General features: G+C 43.1%; 1 protein-coding gene across 2 annotated transcripts in view; it reads right to left on the reverse strand.

Annotated features, from left to right (window-relative positions):
* ngef (neuronal guanine nucleotide exchange factor) overlaps window positions 1-23,288 on the reverse strand; it is a 51,421-nt gene that overhangs the window by 6,257 nt on the left and 21,876 nt on the right. For both annotated transcript variants that reach the window (XM_028418734.1, XM_028418733.1), the window contains exons 5-10: window positions 22,621-22,871; window positions 18,073-18,233; window positions 17,818-17,970; window positions 14,282-14,411; window positions 14,088-14,162; window positions 13,271-13,360 (exon numbers count right to left, since the gene is read on the reverse strand). In XM_028418734.1, the coding sequence (XP_028274535.1) occupies window positions 13,271-13,360; window positions 14,088-14,162; window positions 14,282-14,411; window positions 17,818-17,970; window positions 18,073-18,233; window positions 22,621-22,871 (860 nt within the window). The remainder of the gene's footprint in view (window positions 1-13,270; window positions 13,361-14,087; window positions 14,163-14,281; window positions 14,412-17,817; window positions 17,971-18,072; window positions 18,234-22,620; window positions 22,872-23,288) is intronic.

Consider the following 23,288-nt stretch of genomic DNA (forward strand, 5'->3'; position numbering starts at 1 on the left):
TTGATTTGTGGGCTGGTCGGCAATTAGGAATAGTAGTAATCATGTTAGAATATGAATGAATCTTTTCAGTGCTTAATTGACCTGTCTCTGAGACAGAGGGGAGTTTGGGAGCTACCATTTTGCACTGTTGGTTTAGTCTACTAAAAGTCGAGATGACAGAGAAGTGGGCCAGGAGGCTGAGAAGCGGGTAAAAACGGAAAGGAAGAGACCGGGTGGGGCTGAAAAAGCCAGGGGCTTGGCAGCATTGATTGAGGATGCTGCCAAATGTGCAAAGCTCACTGACATATTTTCAAGAAGACAGAAAGAAGAGGCAAATGGTAAGGGTCATATATCCTTAAGCCTAATTCAGCCATTCTTCTGTGGAATGGTTAGTTTCTCAAATGTATAGATCAGAGCATTCCTAACTGCACTGGACTGTATATATCACATTGCTGTGTTCCTCCCTGGGAATCTTATCCTCCGGGTGAACCAGTTTCTGCCTCAGTGTTGTCATCGGTTTGAAATGGACTGGGATGTCATGGTTGGAAGAATGGCTCAGCACAGGAGAGCCACCTCCTCAGGACAAGACTTAGCTGTTCACCTCCACCTCAAAGAGAAAGGACACTCCTTAGAGCAGCGGTCCCCAACCTTTTTTGCACCACGGACCGGTATTATGTAAAACAATACTTTCACGGACCGGCACAGAAAAAAAAGTGCATAAAGAGACAACTTACTCTTATGCTTAATTAGTGGGAGCCTTTGAGCTTTCTCAGCAATGAGGCGGTCCCATCTGGGGATAATGGGAGACATGACACCCGAAGTGTGTTTCTTATGTCCAGTCCACTCCGTAATTTTGTTTTGGCCGTCATTAATTGCTTCAGTCGTTCTTGTTCATGTTTTCTTCCATGGCTTGTCTTTTAATGCAGGGTGCTCGGTCTCGCAGTTTTGAAGGCTTCGTTGCCTCATTTGTGAGTCTGTCGCCACATCACTCAGAGCGGACTTGGTGTGTGAGAATCACCTGTTGCAATAAATCCGTATTTTAAATAGGACTCCTGATATAGTCTTTTAAATGCGGGTTTCTTTTTCTTTGAAGGGGTAGGCTCCTCTTCTTCTGTCTCCTCGTTAGGCCTTTTCCCCTTTCCGAAGAAGCTCTCCAAAGACGTTTGTTTTTTTATTCATTTTTGCTGTTTGTGGGCTTAATTTTGGGGTGCCGTATCCCGAGACCAGCATCTGGGCAGGTGCTTAAAGGCACAGGCGGATGAATCTGATCGATTTATAAATGAAACAGCTTTCAGACTCAGATAATGAAAAATATATGTTTTGCTCAGTCTTTCTGTGCGGCCCGGTACCAAATGACCCACGGACCGGTACCGGTCCCCGGCCTGGTGGTTGGGGACCACTGCCTTAGAGGACAACAATGTTCACATCTTAAAGAGGAAAGGTGGTTTGAAACGAGGAGTCAAGGAAGCCATATATGTTAAGCTGGAAAAACCTTCCCTTAGCAGATGGTGGCCTCAGACATCATCTTTCTACCACATACAATGCAGTGATTCCATCCATTCCCAGGAAGTTTGCACATACTCACAGCAAGAACAAAGGGCTGTCAACCAGTCCCCCTCCGGCAGTCTCATAGTTGTTAGCCAGTCGTTAGACACACCTGGCCCAGGCAGCTAGCTCATCACTAACTAGTGATTTATGGAAACAGTGCCATTAGACTCCTGGGCTGAAAAGTTGTCCTACTTTCCCGCCTGTGAAACCGAGTTATTACGCAGGGCAATGATAAACTAAGGCAGCACCATGGTAATGACCATGTCTATTTTAGGAGACACTTCAAGGTAACGGAACACAGTCTGAGCACAAACCTGCTTTGGTCAGACATGACAGAGACTGCTTGATTGAATCTGAATTTAGCTAATAGACCTATTGTTCCTCACAGGAATATATCCAACTTGTTTTTGACTAGCATGGAACTAATGCTAGTTAGTTGCTGTCTGCAGCAACCCAGACAGCCATAATCAGGTGTAGGCTAACTTTTTGGAGACAAGTTTTTGGAGTAGTTTGAGAATGTTGGAAGAATTCTGGAAATAACCTAACCTGTGTCAGCAGGATGGCCTACTGGACTTTGTGGAGACAGTCTATCCATATGTCTTACTATGGAAATATATGTGATGTTACACCTATGATCTCATACATATGTTACTGTCATATATGATTATGCTTGTGCCTATTCTAAGATGTGTGTATTCTGAGAAGCTGTCTGTTAGATAACAGAGGGTATAAGAAGGGGGTTGCTCTGAAAAGACCTTGAGCACTCCTACAGAGGCTACTGTCTGTGTATGTGACTGCTCCTTCCTGCAGGAATAAAAGCACTTGAGTGATTTACAGCTGATATTTTGGGTTTTAATACAGAAGGTCATTCTTTCCTGTGGCCATCAAACTGTACAACTGCTCCCTCTGAGATCAAAGAATCTGATCTAACACATTGACTTGGTAATTATATGCATATTGGATGTAATTATAGTATTGTTATATTTTACTGCTTACAGTATTCCAGTTGTATTATATATGACTACCAGTGACTTAAATCGAATTTAACTTGAATGCTTATTATTGTCTATAATTTATTTATATAGAATTTTATTTTATTTTACTACTTGTTATTTTATCTTAGTTTCTATTTCTAACCTGTTCTGAGTATGCATGGAGCACCTGGAATGTAAGCAATTTCCCACTGGGAATAATCAAGTATTTCAGATTCTGATTTGTGGTTAAAAATGCTTTAACGGGATGTGTTTTCAGCATATGAAATGTTGGGTAGGTTTAGATAGCAGCATAATTAGCTTGCCACTTCAATGGCCAAAGCAGGGTGATAGCAGAGGCACATTGGTCAGTGTTGCTGGTTTTCCAGTAGTTGAATTAAATCTTTCCCTGGTGTAATAATGGCAAGTGAGCTATCATACTGGACATGGACAAGACATCTAATCTAGGAATTTATGTCAGCAGGCCCGGCCCAAGGCATAAGCGAACTATGTGGCGGCTTAGGGCCCCCGGTCGCTTATAGGGCCTCAAAGAGCGCCTGTAACCTGGGTAAAAATCAGTAATCTCTCTCCTCTGCTGTATTGCTCATGAAAAATCACTTTCGCTGTATTAAGTACTCTCGCTAGTATAGTATTGTATGTCATGTGGCTGCACTGGGCCAATTACAACATAGTCACGTGACCACGTCAAGCCAATTGACAAGCAATATTAGTCAAACCACCACCGGTAGCCTGGGCTTTTAAGCTTTGTTTCTCAAATAATGCAAACTTAAATGAAGTGTCCATAACTCCAATAATGTTTTGTTAGTCTTTGAATGTTTGCATACAGCTTGACCGAAACTTTATCAATGCAAGTTGATTGAATTTGTTGTTACTATTATTATTGTTATATTAGCACTGAGCATTAGAGTATTGTTTTAGTGCCTTTTGTACAATAATATAGTTCAATATTATAGAATATACATATTATATCAATACATTGATGCATGCTAACAGTTTTGTTAATGTATATTGATTAATATTTTATGTGATTTATTTTGACATTATATATCATATTTATTGATGTACATTGATGGATGTTATATTGATATTGAATTGGAAAATGTATTTAATGCAGCTAGTAATAATTACTGTTATTTGTCTGCACATCAACTGAAACCCTGGCCCTGTGTCTGGCCTAGAGCCTGAACTCAATTAATTTATCTCAACTCAAGATGGGAAAAACTTTTCCACCTCAAGCCTGAGGAGTCCCTTTTCCAAGCTACGCTGGTAGCCTACACAAACTTTTGCCCCCCTGCATTACTTCTGCCACATCCCTCTCCACACAGACAATTTCCACACTGCCCCTTTTGGGCCGCTGTGTGGACATTGGAGAGTTTGGGAAGTTGAATGAATAACATTTAATGCACAATCACATTGATTGTAAGTAATGTTGAAATTACTTGAAATGGCCATTCGGATTCTTTGTTTCATGTCTATGTTTTTTGTTGTTTGTCTGCAAAGTCCATAATATAAGGTAACATCAAAACACAAGTCTTCTGTCTCTGTGTCTCCCTCCATTAGGTTTCCTAACTTCTGATACTAGCCTGGGCTATCAATAATAACATATATTTGCTACACACCAAAAGTCCATGATAAAATATATTTAAATATATATATATCTATTTTAAAAAATAACATTAATACAAATGAGATGATATTACACATTCATATATTACACACAGTGCAGCCTATGAGATAATGAAGCATCTGATGCTGAGGTGGTTGTATGAAATCTTGCTTAGAGCCCCATAAAGGCTTGGGTAAGCCATGTATGTCAGGCAGGCATGCCTTACCCCAACATTGGAACGATCTAATTTGCTGTCAGGGAACTTGAATGCAACATTAACACACCATTCTTGCCCCTTCGTATTTCAAAATAGAGTGATCCAGACTCCTTTTATGCCCCTGCAGTTTGGTACATGTGTCTCGGTTCAGGGCATGTGTTTTGTTCAGTTCAGGACATGCACATCAAGTAATGCAGAAATGCCTTTTAACCACAGCATGGAGACAAGTGTCACCTACTTGGGGACACCCTCGCCAAATTTGGTGGTTTTCCAAATTTTATTTTGTCAGAAGCAACTATTGTGACTTTTCGTTTTGCAGTTTCTCAATAAGCAGTGTAACCATGAGCTCTTCCCCTGCCCCCCAGCACTCACAGGTGGTCAGTCTCACAGTAGCATCACACAGCAGTTTCAAGTGCTGTCAGAGAGGAGATCCACCCCACTCTGTGTCCAATCGTGCGCAAAGCTGCTGCTGGTCCAGCCATAGCTTACGGAGCAGGATGTACGGTAAATAGCATACTTCAATGGCAAAATTAAAAAAAAAAGGTGGCATCAGTACCGTTTGCCATTTATTTAAAGAGAGAGGGAGAGAGTCGTGTGCATTTACGCACATGACAAGTGTGTGTCACTACAACTGCGCTTACTCCGCAATTGCATCATTCATGCATACGTCTAACAGTCATGAACATCTATTACAGTCAAACACAATCTTTAACTTCCCACACCCATATCAGGAAATAAAGTTTTCTACTGGAAAATCCTACACCTCCCACTTGGCTAAATTTAACATCACTTGGTTAGTGATGTTAAATTTCACCCCATGCTTATGCACTCATATTTATATGGAGGTACTACATATTAACAGAACTATCTAAGAAATCAAAGTGGTTTTAACATCCTTTAACAACCCAAATTGTTCTTCTGGACATTCTGGGATCCTTTGCCGATGACTCCACCAGCCTCAAAGATGTCCGGCAGGGGGTCTTGATCCAAAACCGGAACACAACCTGGTGGGGAAGTCTTTTCTTACTCCTCCACTGGTAGCAAAACCACCAGCCTCCTAACATCCCTGTGAAGGATGGTGGAAGGGCAACTCTCGACGTCCTGGCTTCTCCTGGACTGTCCACTGGAAACCGGACAGCTTTGGCATGTCCTCACCTTCACATCTCGTACCACCCCTTTTATGTCGGGGAAGGCTTCCACAACTCGACCCAGCCTGAACTGACCCCTCCGTGCGTTCTGGTCAGCTAACCATACTAGGTCCCCCGCCGTGACGTTCCGGTCGGGTGCATGCCATTTTTGACAGATGAAGAGGCCTGGACCTGCTAGCTGACTCCACCACTTCCAGAATTTATCAACCTCGATCTGGATCGCTCTCAGTCGTAGGTTAGGGTAAGTTGGATACTCAAACCCTTTAGTATCCCCACTAGGCCCTGCACGGCCAAGCAGAAGGGAGTTAGGGGTGATGACTTCCACGGTTTCATCTTGTACTTGGGCCCTGGCACCAATTGGTCTCTCATTTGACAGGTTAGCAGCCAAGTACAGGAGGGTCTGGAACTCCAACACTGTTAGGTTATTTTCTCCACCAACACTGCTCACCGCCCTCTTAAATACACGGACAGCTGCTTCAGCCGCCCCATTTCAGTGGGGAGAGTCCGCTGGATGAAATACCCACGTCCAATCAGTTCCTGTAGCTGCTGCCTTCTTCTGAATCTGATCCCTGTTAATGTCCGTTAGAAACTCATACAGTTCTTGTAACATCGGTCTGGCACCCACAAAGTTGGTGCCCCTATCTGACCAGAGCCTCCGTGGGTGGCCCCTGAGGGCTGTGAAGCGCTGATACGTTTTTCGGAATCCTTCTGTGGACAGATCTTCCACTGTCGGTACTACCTCCCACTTTGACGGTACGGAGGCTCTCCCAATACAGGCCAACCACTTCTTCACAGCTCTGCGGACATAACTTACTACTAAACAAAGTTTAACTAGAGAACTGTACCTCGATGGGTCCACTTGATCTACAAGACCAGCTCCCCACAGCGTCTCTATCTTTTTTATTCTAGCTGAGATTTTTCCATTTCCTGAAATCTCAGAAGCTCCGTTACCACTATCCTTAACTGCCGTAGCCTTGCCACCAGGATCCCAGGTGTCTTTAGTAAGCTTGCCTGCTTCCTGGAAAGCTCTCCTGATGAGAATCACCCCTTTCTGCTTCACGGGTGTGGCAAGACCGAGTGGGTCGTACAGCCCTGCGATTTGGCTCAGTAGGACCCGACGTATCAGGGGATTTGGTGTCTTTACCTCCACCTCTTCTTCGGTAAGATCAATCTCCGTCCTCATTTTTTTCTTCCTTCTGGAGAAATTAATGGATACCATCACAAAGAGTTTATCCTCTTGCACCAGGTAACCAACCCCAAGGGCTTTGTTGTCTTCTTCCTTTATTTGGTTAGGCAACAGCATAGTCACCGGTTTGAATTCAGTCCCATCCTGCCTCCCACTTTGATCAGATCAGACCCAGGGTTTGAGGTAGAAGCCTCCTGTTTTCAGTATGTCCTCCACTCCCTCTAGGATCTTATCAAGGCACAGCAGGTCATTGTGGGACGTGAGGAGGTCATCGACGTAAGGGTCTTCTTCAATGACCCTCCTTTCTTCCTTCATGTGGGAGAACTGGGGTAATTTTGCAGTCTCACACATGGCTACCTGTGCAATGCATCCCGCCGGTTTGTCACCCATGTTCACTCCACAAGAATCGATGCACATGGACCTCTTGCTCCTCCAACCATACCGAGTTATACATTTTTGTCATCCCCAATGGCTGCGTGCACACCCTCGCGGAATCTTAAAAGCACTGCCCTGATGGGATTAAGGATGTCTGGGCCTTTAAGTAAAATGCCGTTCATGCTAACCGCTCCAAACTCCTGACTGCTGTTCCATACGAGACGTACTGGCGTAGTCACTGAGTGTGGATTAGGTGCAATTAGATGGCTCACGCAGGCCCTTTTCAACTATCCATCACGTCCTTGGTGAGCTTAATGGCAGCTCCTCTCGCCACCATCTCGTGGACTTGTCTCTTGTAGGCCTCTTTCCACAGGGGGTCTTTCATGAGCCATTTCTCTGTCCTCAGAAACGTCGCTTCCACAGCCTTCCAGTTGTTGGGAAGAGAAGCTGGGTCTTCCTTCCAAGAATACTTAGCATCCCAGTGAGGTTGGTCGCTGTGGGCTCTCTTTGAAGGTCAGGCCCACCCTTATTATCTCCAGCTCCTTCTCATCAGCTAGGGACCAGTGTTAATTTTGTTGACGACCTTTTTTTGCTGATAAAAATGAGACGATAACTAAATAAAAACTAACACACGGTGCCAAAAACGAAGACGAAATGTATTGACACTTTCGTCAACGAATAAAAACGAGACGAAATTATTGATTGAGACGAGATCCAATCAGAGCAAATTTTGTTTGTGGAAGGGAGGGACGAATCAGGAGACGGCGGCAGAGAGCCAATCAGAAGTGATCTCTCTGCATAAGGACGTTACCCCGCGATGCTGGAAGAAGGCGTACTCATGCATGGTAACACAACACAGGAGAAGAACACACACACGGACACGTTTGATGTCAAGACAAACAAGGCGGTTTGCAAACCGTGCGGGGCGACTATCAGCGGTAAAAACACAACAAACCTGAAGCGACATTTGCAGACGAGTCATCTTAACTTCCGTTCAAAGATACACGTGACAAAATCTATAAATGAAGACACCGCTGCTGATGGTTTTACAGCATGTGCACTGTTTCTAAGTTGTCACTGAAGTATTTTGCTGTAGTTATGGAGTATTCATGAAGAAGGTCATGACTGAACAGTGTATTCAGGGAGAGCAGCTCACTGTTCACTGTTCTTTTGTGAAAAGGTAATAGCAATTAAATAAAGAGGTGTTTGTTTCAAATAACGTTAAAGCTGTGCCTGTTTTATTGCACAATCAAACCTTAAATATTTCATGAAAAAATATATATCATAGAATTTTAGTCGACTAAATCCACAGCAGATTTAGTCGACTAAAATTCTTTGATATTTAGTCGACTAAAACTAGACTAAAAGTTAAAAAATGTTGATGACTAAAATGTGACTAAAATCAAATGACATTTTAGTCACAAGACTAAAATAAAAACTAAATCAGAAATTGCTGCCAAAATTAACACTGCTAGGGACATCTTTCCTCCTGGTGGGCATTTTCCACAACGACATCGATTGGATTGATGGAATGATGGGATCACAGGCAGCTCCGATGCTGTCCCATTTTAACCACTCAAGGACCTCCTTATTGCACGCCGCGGTTCTGCGAACCTCCACTGAGTCTCCTTGCTCCAAGTGGTTTCCCATTTTTCCCACACAGTGTTCCTCCACTTTGACAGCGACTGCCCTCATGGAGTGTGCGAAGTGCGTCTTCGAGCGTTGTGTGGTCACCTCCACTCCTTCAAAGAGGTCAGGATGCGCACCACTCACAGTCTTGCCAAGAGGACCATCCCACAGCACCAGGTCAAGCTTTGTGGAGCTAGGCGGCCTTCTCTTGCACTGATTAGTAGATCAATCTTCTCTGGGCGAGCTAGTTCCCCAGGCTTAACTTCAGGGAAAAACTGCTCCAGTTGTCCAGAGGTCACCACATGATCCACTTTAGCAATGTCTTCCAACCCATAGCAGATCATCCCGTGGAACTTTAAGGTTCTTCGTGGGGTCCACACGTTTATCGTCACAAGATATCTTTTTGTTTTAACCTGCACCTTCATTTTGCCCACACCATACAAAACAAGTGCGATTGTCTCGCCAACCAGTCCGAGCCTTTCTGCAGCATGATGTGTGATATAATTGGTATCAGAGGCGAGATCAACCAAAGCTTTGACGTTGCCTTGTTTGTACAGGCTCTTCGGACAGTTCCAACTGGTGGGGAGTCAGTCCTAACTCAGCAAACACTGCCTCTTGTTCCTCTGTTGGACCACGAGGTCCTCCCTTTTCCTCTATTTTGGTTTCCCTCTCAGTGGTCTCCTTCCTTTTCGATGCTTTAGGACAGAGGAAATAGTGGTGATCTGCCAGAGTGTCACCTGTGTTGCACCGGCAGAGAAACTTGGGAGTGCAGATGTCGTCGCTCTTGTGAACATTCAGGCACCTTACACAAGCTTTTGCCCTTTCCACGTGTGACCTTTTCTCTGACAGATTGGCCTTCCTGAAGGTTTTGCGGTGAAACAGTTTTCCTCCATGTTCCTTATCACCACATACAGAACATGGCACCAGCTTAGGGTTTCTCTTGGTTTCACGTGCTGTTGTCTTAGTGAACGACTTCTTGACTTTCTTTCGTTCATCTAGCTTCTCCCGGTAACTTGGTCTCTCAGGAGCGTTGGTAGACCATGGCTTGCTGGGTAGTAACTGCTCCAGCCTCAACAACTTTTGGTCCCTTAAGAACAGCAAAAGCCTGTTGAAATGGTTCCCTGGGTGAACCTGGTTAACAGGGTTTCCTGCATACATGAGCCACTCTCTTTTCATGGTGTCAGGAAGCTTACTTTCCAAAGAACGAATCACTAAGATCTGCGAGGTCCAGTACTGCCCACTCCACTGCTAGGATTAACTCTAGCGTCTCTCGTGGCTGGTGATTCTTTACAGCCGGGCGGGACTGTAACTCCAACATGATCTCTTCAGCTGTTTGCACTCTGTCACCATAACGGTCTTCCAGCTCTCTGAATATCTCATTTGCATCTCCACAACGCAACAGTCTAAGTTCGTTTTTTACTTCGTCACCCACGCTGTCTAGCAAATGAAGCTTCTTACATTCCACTGACCCTTTAGGTTCTGCTTGTGCCTGGATACTCTCCCACTCAGCTTTCCAACGCCAATAGTCCCTCCTATCCCCGGAGAACTTTGGTAAACTTATAGGTGTTAACCTTATTTTAGGCCGAACCAACTGATAGCTGTTGTCTACCCCAGTGTGTACCCCCGAGCCACTATGAGGAAAGCTACTCCCTTGTCCCATGCTGAAATCGACAGGTGGAGCAGTGTGAACACTCGGGAGTTGTGGCGTGCTAGTGCGGGCTGGAGGCTGGGCTAAACCATTGTTAGGCCCACGGCCAGGCTGCTGCGTCTGCGCGGTGGGTTGTGGGGTCTGTTGTGGGAGACTAAACACGGCAGCTGCAAACCCACCTGGAGGTTGACCGCCAGGGGGCAGGGTTGCAACCATTGACAGTAAAAACTATGGACAGAGCTTCCGTGACGTCACCCGTTTGTTTCTGAAGAGCGGTTTTGAGTCTCAGTGGGAGGTTCCGGGACGTGATGACCGCCGCCATGTTGGCAGCGTCACGTCAACTAAAATTCCGAATATGGACAAAGAGGGGGAGCACGAGCGGGGTTTAGGGGGGGCGGGCGATCGTGGAAGCCGGAAACTCACGCTGTGATACGTCAACTGTCTGTCACTCAAGCGGCAACGCCCATAATTAGGCGTAATTTTAAGTCCGAATACAATTGAAACGAGTGAGTTGTAAAAAAATTCACCCCCCCTACAATTGACACTAGAAGAGAACCTATCATCTGAGACCACAGCGATTTTTTGTACCAGGCTGTAAACATGTTCTTTTCTGCTGTGAAGTCGGCCATTTTAACATGGGAGTCTATGGGAAATTACTCGCTTTTGGAGCCAACCCCCAGCTGTTGCAGCGTGAATTACAAGTTTTGACACTTCCGCATGGGCTTCCACTTTGAGCCCCGAAGGTTGCCGCTTGGTTGCAACAGTAGGACAGGTGGAAATGGGTGGTGTAGTAGTAGCAGGGACTACTGGTTGGGTGAAGGCGGTGTTACCAGCAACTGTGATACTGTCGTTAGCTGGCGCGGCATGCCCACTGGCTACACTGGCACTACTGTTGTCTTCATCATCCCACCGGTCTAACCACTCATCCGTCAGTTGCTCCTTTTCCTCTTTCAAAGATAAAAAGAGTGTCCATTTGTTCCTCCCATGCGGTCGATAATCTTTCCATGTATACACAGCGCTCTTAAGCTCCTGGAGTTTCCTATTCAGTTTATGAACTTCTAGACCTTGCTTCTTCCACGAGACACTCTGATCTCTCCTGAGTGCCTCAGCCCGATCAAAAGCTACCTTGTACTGCGTCACAAGAGCATCTATGTCTGGCTCTGCATACTTAGACCACAGGATTTCCAAGACTGAGCTCTCGGTTTCTGTAAACTTTTGCTCATTGGCATCTCTCGTCGCCAGGGCATCTTGTGACTCACTGTTGTCATCTGCTGGGTCTATTTGCCCCTGTGCTTCAATGTACTCATTACTAGCATCAAGGAGTTTCTCATATTCGTCTCTCAGTTTTGTTAATTCACCTGACAAATCAGCTTCACTTAAATGGCCAGCACTGACGCTGAGGCGGTTTATTTGTCTTGTAAAGCTCCGTTGTGCATTAGCATGCTCTTGCCTTAAGCTCTCTAAATCAGGCGCGTTATCCATCATTTTTCCTCCAGACTACTGACTTGTAGCTGAATGGTCTCACTGTTACTTAGTCCACAGCTTCGTTGTGGGCTGATATCCTTTTGCAGAGTGGAATCACTATGTCACAGTTTATTTTCTGATTAGCTACAGCTCAATAGCAGCCCTTCAGTCTAGCTATCGCCACGTTATGAGCTCCGTAGCTTCCAGTAATCAACACAGCTTTACTCACTACTATGATGGTTACTCCGCCTTCCAACGGTCCCGTTAGCTCTTGCCTTCAGCTCTCCTGTTGTAAGACATAATAGTAGTTTCCTTCCGGGTCTTCGGTCCTGTCTGGTAATGCCCGTCTGTCGCTCTCTGCTCGGGGCTCGTGTCCTCTCTTGCACGGCTCCAACAGCGGTTTACAACTGTCCAGATTTACTCTTCATTAGTCTCCCCTCTGGATGGGTTGTCGGAACAAGCACGGCGGATACAACTCGTAGTTTCCACACTCTTTATTTCACACACACACATACTACATGAACTGTGAGCTGGACGAACTTCCAGCTGAACATTTAGTGACTCTTAGGACCATTAGGAATGTTCAGTGGTCTATTATGAACTTTCAGGAACTTTCAGTAACGTTCCGAAACCTTTAGCTGAACTATTAGGAACTTTCAGGTGAATCATTAGTGGTGTTAGATCTATTAGGTTGTAAACCTGCAATAAACACACAAACAAACTGTTACTAACGGCTAACATTTTGACTGTAACATTTCAAAACTAAAAATGCCCACTCACCGACGCTTCGTGCCGAACCGTTGCTACAGCTGCACTTCAAAGCAACAAGCATTGCTATGGCTACACTACAAACATCATTGCCATAGCTGCACTACAACTGCGCTTACTCCGCAATTGCGTCATTCATGCATACGTCTAACAGTCATGAACACAGTATCTTTAACTTCCCACACCCATATCAGGAAATAAAGTTTTCTACTGGAAACTACATAGGTGTTTGCAGGAAATGGCATCTAGTAAATTAAACATTTTTTGGGGGAGGACCCCAGACCCCCACTCTTCCCATTATAATAATAATAATAATTAGATGCCCCCCTACACACACATTTTTAATGCTTCTGCACTGTCAAACGGCAATCGCCTGTCACTCAATGCATAATTGTAAGTCTGAATACAATTAAAATGAGTTATAAAAAATTTCACCTTATGTTATTTATTTCTGCTGTATTTTAGTTTGCGCTGACCTTAGGTGGCTTAACTCGTTGAATTATATTTTATAGCTATAATCTGCTGCTATGTGTATGTGTAAGAGATTTTTTCCTGTATATATTGTGTTAATTGTTCTTTGATAAATGCTGCTACTACAACTTAATAAAGTAAATCTTAATCTTAATATACAGTATATGACTCCTGACAGACTGTGCCACAGGAGAAACAGACAACAGAAACACATATGAAAATGTTAGACAATAATTTACCTTGGATTTAAACTCCAGTGTTTTCTCAATGCTGATCAGTTCCTCAGTGCGACTCATTTTCCGCACCCCTTCGTTACACTCTCTCACAATCTGAGGAAAACACAATCATAGACCATCGCTTCATTACTTTATAATACATTTTCCTATCCATCTAACCAAGCATCTATCTATTAAACAGGTATACCCACTGACGGATGAAAGATTTTATTTTGTTATGGTGTTATTATGTAGTGTGGGTCCCTAGTGTGTCCCTAACATGAAGTAAACATTTGTGTTTATTACTCAATACATACTATTGTAATGTGTGTTTAATGTGTAATGAGTGTTTATGTGTTAGTAAGTTTTATAGAAGATCAAAATAAGCCAGGTACACTGAAGTATTGAGAAGTGTGGAATTTCCTTCTTCTCATAGACTTTGTAATTCAATCCCTCTGTCAGTTGTTTTCTGCTCTTTAAAGAGACAGATCTGGTTGATATCAAGCAAAGGTTGTAAATTGAGATCTTGACAGAAATAATGTGTTCATCTCCCAGACCCCACTTTACGATGCGCCCCTCCCATGAGTTTCTCTTCCTGGTCACTTTAGATCTGACCCACATTGGTGAATAAAGCGAACCAATAAAAAAAATAGGGTAAGACTTTAGTGCACAAAGGTTTATAATATATATATATATATATATATATATATATGAACATAATATGAGGTACTCTGCCCATATTGAAAGATATGTTTGTCCATACTGATGTGATTTTGCTGAGATCATCCTTACAACAGTCTCCCTGCATGTCTGAAACTAGGCCCAGTCCACTGGTTCTCACCTGCTCCAGTTGCTGATGTGCCTTTATGGCATTTGCTTCCCTCTCTGTATTTTCGTCTGCTTTTTTCAGTACATTCTGTGCAGAGAAAGAATGCTATTAAAATAAAAGAAATGGCTGGAGACCATACTCTCTCTCTCTCACCATACTCACAACTCTTTGTGTTTTGTTGTTTTAGCTCATTTTAGCTTAGTCACCTGTACAAGCAGCTTGAGCCTTGTGATCCTCTGGAATGGAAGGATGAGGAAAGATGTGAACGACAGGCCCTTGACACATGGATGCTTCTCCAGTATAGCCATGGCCTCCCGAAATGCCTGGTTTCCCTCTCTAGACAGAGTGAGAAAACAAAACGTTTGTCTTCAGCCCAGTTGCATTTTATTCTCCACATGCTTTGAAGAAGTTTATTGATCATCCATGTGCTTTCAATGAATGTTGTAAAAGATATTAAGAAAAAATGTTCATATTTTACTTCTTGTCTCATCAGTTTAGAACAGGTCCAGATAAAGAGGAAATTTGCAAGGGTTTAAAATGTAAATACATACTAAATTGTATTGCTTGTTACTAATATTATTCCACATTATCAGGATTTCCAAATAATTCTGTAAAAAGTCATTTATTGAAATTACTGCAGTGAAAGAACTCGTTAATATAGGTTAGCAAAGAAGATCAGATTTGTCATATTCTGATCTATGTTCTCTGGTGGAACCTGCATCTAGTTTGGGTTCAGGAGCCCAAAACTACTTTTGAAGTTGTGCGTGGCCACCTTGTTTGAAAAAACAAATTATCCTTGCGCCCTGTATACTTTGTGACCACATTAAAGCAGTTTAATTAAAACAACCACCACAAACAAGAAAAATACGGTAGGTACCATTAGCCAAAACAGAAGCCTGTATAACTGTGCTAAACTGCTGAACTTGCTTAAAAGGAAAAGCTGCACGTCATCTGAAACTTAATTGTAAAGAAAACACAGTGTGGCCAGATGTCCAACTCTCCACTTTGCTGCTTATGGTACTGCGTGGATGTAGCACACTGATGTGTTCTGCACCTGGTCACTGTGGAGCTTGGTGAGAACCCCAAAGGAAGTGAACATCTCTTTTTTTTCTTTTAGTAAAATAGTAAAATAGTCAACTACTCTTAAATCCCTTTATAAGGATCTTTCCCGAATGTTTTTAGCACTTAAAAATAACACAGGCTTACCTATACCTTGGGTCACTGCTAATCTTAGCCTGGCCCTCCACCAGCTAAAAGCCTGGTTCTGTGCTAGCTTCAGCCTGGTCCTCCACTAACTTAGCCTGGATCTTTGCTAGCCTCAGCCTGGACCTCCATCAGCTGAGTGTGGATAGCTGTTAACTTTGGCCTGGCCTTTCACCAGCTACAGTCTGGATTTCTGCTACCCTCATCATAGCTATCCACCAGCTACAGCCTGGATCTCTCCTAGCCTCAGCCTGGCCTTCCATCAGCTACAGCCTGGATCTCTCCTAGCCTCAGCCTGGCCTCCCACCAGCTACAGCATGGATCTCTCCTAGCCTCAGCCTGGCTTTCCACCAGCTACAGCCTGGATCTCTCTGAGCCTTGGCCTGGCCTTCCACCAGCTACAGCCTGGATCTCTCCTAGCCTCAGCCTGGCCTCCTGTCTACCATCTGTACATTTGCTGCAAATTGGGCCCCTGCTAACGAGCTGGATGGTGCTGCTACCTCAACATTATCTAGTGCCATCCTGCAGGTGACTTTACATCTCTCTCTCAATTGACAATGTTTTTAACAATTGCACTGTCTCTGGTTTTCTTGCTTCTCCCTGGACTACAATTGTTCTCTACAATTGTGGTGATGTACCCAACCAAGTGCCCCACCAACCTTTGAGACTGCCAAATACAATAACAATTACCTGGTCCTCAGAATCTACCAAATTATCAGTGCTGTTACTGATGTCGTCCTGTGGTACAGTTTTAAATAACTTCATCCAACTTCGTTCATGGTGTATATTTGTCTTAAAAAGATGTTTTACTTTTACTGAAATCACACTCACTGATACTGTGAAGCCATTCAATGCTGTTATTGCTTCATCTCATAATTTTAAACGGAGAATTTTAATCCTGCTTTAAATTCTCCTATCAGGAAATGTACAACCTAATCCAGGCCCTGCTTTACATAACATTAGTACTACTGATGAATTCAGAGCCAGGGAAGAACTACGACTATGGTCACTAAACTCCGGGTGAAGCTTGGGTTCTTTTTTTAGAAACAAAAGCTGCTTCTCTCTCAGGGTCAGAAGGAAAATAATCACAACAACATTCTCTCCCATCCTGGATTTTGGGGATGTGCTCTATTCAAATGAGTCAACCAAATGTCTCCAGTGCTTGGACACTGTTTTTCATTCGGCGCTGAGATTCGTCACTGGCTGCAGTCGTCTCACTCATCACTGTGAACTGTATATGAAATCAAACATGCCGTCGTTGAGTTCACGCAGATATGTACATTGGCTGACCCTAATTTATAAAACTCTTTTAGGCTTGAGTCCCCCTTAATTGCATACTCTATTGCAGAAAGCTAGCAGCTGCTGTGCCTTGCGTTCTTGTAATACACTTGTTTTATCTGTTCCACAAGTAAGGACTGAATTTGGTAAAAAAAAGCTTTCAGCTTTGCTGCCCCCGCAGCATGGAACAATTTACAGACTAAACTGAAACTCTCTGGAGATTATACCACTTGGAGTCTTCCGTTCTATTCTCAGGGACAGACAGCAAAACACCATTTAAGCGACACTATTGTTCTTGTAACTGTTCTTTTTGACATGTGCTGCTGACCTCTTTGCCAGGTCACCCTTGTAAAAGAGATCCTGATCTCAATGGGTTTTATCTGGTTAAAATAAAGGTTGAAAAAAAAATCTCTTCTTAAAGCTTCTCTTCAGGTGTGGTGGCACCAGCACCGCATATGCCTCGGGCACTTTGTAAAGTAATCTGTGGCCAGGCTCCAATAATGTTAAACCCAAGGAGGGAGGCCCAAACCCATTATTCCCCCTCCTGTGTCATAGGTAGAGTAACCTTGCAGGTAGAGTAACCCCTAACCCCCCCCACACACACACACATTTTAGCAAGAAAAAAATAGATGTAATGGACCACCAGGACACAGTGGTGCATTATATTAACAGGGAAACACTAATGTAGTAGATAAGAAAGTGTTTCCCAACCATTATTGAGCGACAGCACATATTTTACATGTAAAGAAGCCCACAGCATGTACACACACACACTGGGGTGAGGTAGCAGTCGGCTGTCATCCTGCATCATTATAGGCTACAGTAAACACATCCAAAAGGTTTATTGTGAATTAATTAGTTTTATGAGCAAGTAATTATCTGCATTAAGCAGAGTTTGGTTCATGGTCCAACAACTTTTTTAAATTCCGATGATGAGAAGACCACTGTGTTCAAACAAAATATGTTGTCGTTATTTCATTGATGATATTGCATTTACATGCACATCAAGCAATGCAGGGATTTTTACCACAGCACAGAGATGAGTGTTGCCAACTTGGTGACTCTCGATAAATTTGGCGACTTTTCAAACCTTTTTGCAAACCTCTGACCTGGTACTTTATTTACTTTACTTTATACTTTGTACTATTGTCATTGTCATAATAAATAATGAAATCATCAGAGCATCAAACACGTTTTGTATGGTGTAACAGTGCAAAAGTGGTGCATATGTGGTGGGAGAGGTAATTATGTTAGTACTCACAAAATACGTCTGTAGTTCTTTTCTTGATACACTTGGTTAATGACATATTTGATAAAGACGCTGAAGTGTTCCACTGCGTGGTAGTACACAATGTCACAAACATCAGAAATCAATATAGATTTCTCAATTCGATGTTCAAGATCCATCAGGAATCTGAAAAAAATATATATATATTTGATAAAGCAAATGCTAAAGCATCACAGTTCAGATGTAGACTTAAATTATAGAGTTGTACTGACAATGATGCTGTCCTACCTTTCACTGGCTTTCATGACTTCCTCAATGTTAGAGAACAGAAAATGCATATCAGATTGACTGAGAGTGTTGATTAAAACAGGGTTATGTAGGAAGTGTGTCTCTAAAATTTCCAAACTCTTGTAGTAGGATGCTTCTGATGTAACAAGCTCGAACATGGCCTAGAGAGAAACACAATACTGCATGTTACATTAACAGTGACATGGTTCAATTCAGTTGCTTTTTATTAGGACCTGAGCACGAAAAGTGCAAGAGCCCTATTTTAATGCAAGGAATTATTATTATTTTTCTCCACAAACATACAGCTTTTGACCTCCTAGATGACCTCAAAAAGTAACCAAACTGTACCCAAAGTTGTCCCCCGGCGAAAATTTAAAGTTGACACAGTCACTTTCTATGAGTGGGCATTGCCAAATGGCTCTGCAGGGCCCCCTAGAATGTGAAAATATTCACCGTAACGCCTATGAACATGAAATTCTATCTCCTCGCTCTTGGAGCAAAATTACACGACATACGGAAAATCCGCCATTCTGGAAAAACTGCGCCATTTTGCATTTCGCACTCCTCGCATTTTAACGCCTAGGGAAATTTGTCAGATCGGGCTGAACATTGGTGCACTTACTCTTAAGCCCATAAGGACCAAAAGTTATCAAAAACACTATTAAAGCACTTTGGCATGCGGTCTGGCTGTGGAGCCACCTCCAAGTTGGCCCTTCGCCAACAAACAGGAAATGGATGTATTTGTGGCTGTATCTCCCCCATCCTTCATCCAATGTGGATGAAACTTTACAGTCATGAAGAACATCTGACTCTGCAAAGACTGACGGTGCCACCTACTGGAAGGAGGACCTATCTTTTGTCCATGTCTATTTTTGTGCCCAGTAGACCACAGCTCAGGGGGAGAAAAAACACGTGAGGCTAGAGGTGGTGACGGCTGGGAGTCCACAAGGGCCCACCAATCACTACTTGCAGCTTAAATTTGGTTTTTGTTTTTGCTCCGTTTTTCTTCTTTATCGTTCCCTTTCTCTCTGTCCTTTGTGTGTATGTGCATGAGTGTGTGTAGCTCTAACCCCGGATTTATACCGGTTGCGAAAGCGCAGCATAACTGCAGCTCAGCGTAACTGCAGCGCAGCGCAACTGCAGCAGAAGCGTCCCAAAAGCGTTGCTGCGCGCTGCTTCTCCCTCCTCCACTCCTCCTCCCTGGCTGATTACACACACACACCTGCCTTTAATCAGCCCATCAAGCAGAGTATAAGAGGCCCAGCTTTCCTGCCCTTTCTCACCAGTTTGCTTTGTCATTTCCTGTCATGTCTTGACATGTGCTTTTTCTTGCTTCTACTTTATTTGGTTACACAGTCCTTGATCTCATTCATTTGCTTCTCTGGCTGTGGGTGGTTTGGGTAATGAGATGAAGATTTGAAAAAAAAGTAACAGAGTAATGTCAGACAATGGGGTCAAGTTGCTCACAGAGAGAGGTTTGCATTTCTCCAGAAGAGTGGTAATGTATTAGATGTGTGGTGGCGGGGAGCAAAGCAGCTGCAGCCATATTGGACAAACAGGCGGATGGGACAGTGAGGTTGATGGAGGAAGACCTGAGGGGATGGGATGGTATATTAATGTGTAAGAGCTCAGAAAGGTATAAAAGGGTGAAGTTATGGATGGCCTTAAAGGTCTGTAACAGAATTTTGACTATTCGTCTATATGGTACTTGACCAAGGTGTTAATAAGGATGGAGGTGCTGTTGGGTGTGAGGAACGGACAGAGGCAATTAATATTACACAAATAGAAATATATATGAATAATGCAGATAATGCAATAAATATGCAGACTGAGTGGCAAAAAATGTTTTGACATTTTTGAATTTAGCACAAATAGAAAACTAAGAAATCACATTTACATAAGTATTCACAGCCTTTGCTTAATACTTTGTTGATCTACCTTTGGCAGCAATTACAGCCTCAAGTCTTGAATATGATACCACAAGCTTAGAACACCTATCTTTAGGTAGTTTTGCCCATTCTTCTTTGCAGACGTCTGTGCACAGCCATTTTCAGGTCTCTCCAGAGATGTTCAATCGGATTCAAGTCTGGACTCTGGCTGGGCCACTGCAGGACATTCACAGAGTGGTTCTGAAGCCAATCCTTTGAGATATTGGCTGTGTGCTTCGGGTCATTTTCCTCCTGAAAAAAGAACCTTCACCCCAGGCTGAGGTGAAGAGTGCTCTGGAGCAGGTTTTCATGCAGGATATCTGTGTATATTGCTGAATTCATTTTTCCTTCTATCCTGTCTGCCAGTTCCTGCTGCTGAAAAACATCCCCTTAGCATGATGCTGCCACCACCATGCTTCACTGTAGTGATGGTATTGGCCTGGTGATGAGCGGTGCCTGGTTTCCTCCAGACATGACGCCTGGCATTCACACCAAAGAGTTTAGTATTTGTCTCATCAGACCAGAGAATTTTGTTTCTCATGGTCTGAGAGTCATTCAGGTGACTTTTGGCAAATTCCACATGGGCTGCCATGTTTGTTTTACTAAGGAGTGGCTTTCGTGCCACTCTACCATACAGGCCTGATTGATGGATTGCTGCAGAGATGGTTGTCCTTCTGGAAGGCTGTCCTCTCTCCACAGAAGAACGCTGGAGCTCTGACAGTGACCATCGGGTTCTTGGTCACCGCCCTAACTAAGGCCCTTCTCCCCTGTTCGCTCAGTTTAAATGGCTCTCTTTCATCTTCTTTGTCCTGTCTATGTCTCCTCTTTCACTCAGCCAACTATCAGCAGGAAGGTTCTCCCTATGAGCCTCCCTTCTCCCTTGCCACTGTCTGCTTGCTATGGGGTTCAGGCTCTGGGTTTCTATAAAGCACTTAGAGACAATTTCCCCATTGTGGGACTAATAAAGGTTTCAAATTTAATTTTAATTTAATTGTAAAAAGTGCAAAAAGTGTAAAATAATATTGTATTGAATTGAATTAAAAAGACAGAAAAGAGTTTACAGAAAGCCTTGCTTCACAGCCACATATTCTGGAGCCTTTCTGTATTTTGCTAAATGCTAGCTTCATGCACTTAGCTATATCTTAGCTATGTGCTGACTAAAAAGACTGAATAAAAAGACTAAATAACTATACAAAATGTATAACCTAGCCTCATCACACACAAATAGGCACAAGCCCTGAAATAAAATAACATAGCTTGGTAGATTTTTGTTCTTCGTGAAGCTGCCATTATCTTAAAAAGCATGTAAACTAACAGTTCCTTTGTATGTGGTCAGACAACTGACATCAAGATGTATGGGTCAAAAGAAGGTTTTTTAACATGCCTGTGGTACATGTCACAGAAACAGTGCAACAAAAAGTTGAGATTAAGGGTGTGCGTTTCAGTGCTGATTAGGTGCGCCCTAATAAGAATAGTTTCAGTGACCTGTGTAAAAGCAAAAGAGATTGTTTGCTTAAGGACAGTCCCTGGTTGGTAGAATGCAGGAGTGGAAGAGAGTTAAGATTGTAGATAATAATATGAAGCTTTTCATTTATTAAGAAATGCAATGATGGGGTTGTCAGGTCGATTGGAGCTTTTGAGTAAGGGTAAACCTCAGCTTGTATTGCGAATAAATCTGTTCGCAAGTGAGCCCAATGCTAACATTGAAGATTCAGGATTCAGAAAGTTTATTGTCAAATGCACAGCAGAGGTTACACTGAGCAATTAAATTCTAACTTTGAGCAACAGAGAGAAATCCTCTGGTGGTAGGAAGAGTACACTATACCTGATATCGGATGAGAGGTACCATAACAAGATGGCAGATTGTATACTGTACTATAAGTACTTCCAAAAAAACACCAACGGTTCTCAGCTCATAACTCTTAAAGTGCTCAGACAGACAATAAACTTCTAATGCCTATGCCTTGCCAACAATCCTTAAAAAGTCATACTGTGGATCTGGAAAGCAGAGGGACTCTTCTGCCACAATCCCCATTCATCAGATCCAGCTATTACATTGCACCTGCCCAACAATTCAACAGAAGTCAACAGACACTTCAAAGGAAATGTCTGTCTCAAATGTTCACCAGAATCTTTAACACCTCACCAGAGACATGCCATGTGTCAACCTGTTTATGACCTCTACTATCATCCTTATCCCCAAAAACCAAGTACCACAGGACAGAATGACATCAGACTAAACTAGAACACTTTTCTGAAATTGAAATTGTCCTGATGGACTTAAGACTCATCATCCTGTCAACCTGCAACTGGAAATATGTATTTTGTGTGTGTTCAGCCACAAGTGCATGCACAAGTATATGAGTGGCAGGCTTCATAGTGCTCTGCCTTTTTTGTGCTGAGCGTATCTAAGTGGAAATCTGTCCAGATTTACTCCCGTCTGGATGGGTTGTCGGAACAAGCACGGCGGATACAACTCCTAGTTTCCACATGCAACAAAGGTTGCTATAGCTGCACTACAACATCAGGGCCTGTAAATTAATACTCAATTGGTGCATCTCAATTTCTTTTACCACAGTAACAAATGAAACTGTTTATTCTCTCTTGCAAAAGTGCTTACCTCTTGCATCATGATTTCTTTTTGTTGTAACTGGGAGAGCAGGCCACTAGCCTGCACAGCTTCCAGGTTTTGCCACAAACTCAGTGAATGAGCACTATTCCTCAGTTGTAGATCCAAGACTGGTGGAGACACTACACCCAATCCATCCAACGAAACCCGAGCTTCAAGACCAGGGATAAGGTTCTCTTGCAGCCGCCGATGCTCTATCTCCTGTTGCTTAGATGTGTCTCGATATTCTTGGTACAAGAAAGCTAAAGAGTAAAAGGACAATTAATAGGCATCCATCCATCAATCCATTTATCCAAATTCTTAATCTTAACGTTGTGTATTGCTCGAAGTCCTAATAAGTTAAATTTGGAGTTGAAGAAGTTGGGCTAAAAAAAACTTTTACCACAGCACTTTTCAGAGAGCTGTGAGAAAACAGGAGACATTAACAAGGAGTTACCAAAGAAAGAACTGTACAGATTAAGACAGTGGCATGACAGCTGCCAGACACACAATTCTGTGTGTCAACCCTGTTAAATATTGAATTATAGAAGTTGACTTGTTTTGTGTATACATTTTTGGGTGCAGTCTCTGTATATCTGTATATGTTTTTGCCACTATATATAGTTAGCTTACCTTCCATTTCAGCCAACAATAACATCAGTGTCAATTACCCATGGTGA

This window comes from Parambassis ranga, chromosome 13 (genome assembly GCF_900634625.1).
Source record: "Parambassis ranga chromosome 13, fParRan2.1, whole genome shotgun sequence".
In the NCBI taxonomy this organism is placed as follows: domain Eukaryota; kingdom Metazoa; phylum Chordata; class Actinopteri; family Ambassidae; genus Parambassis; species Parambassis ranga.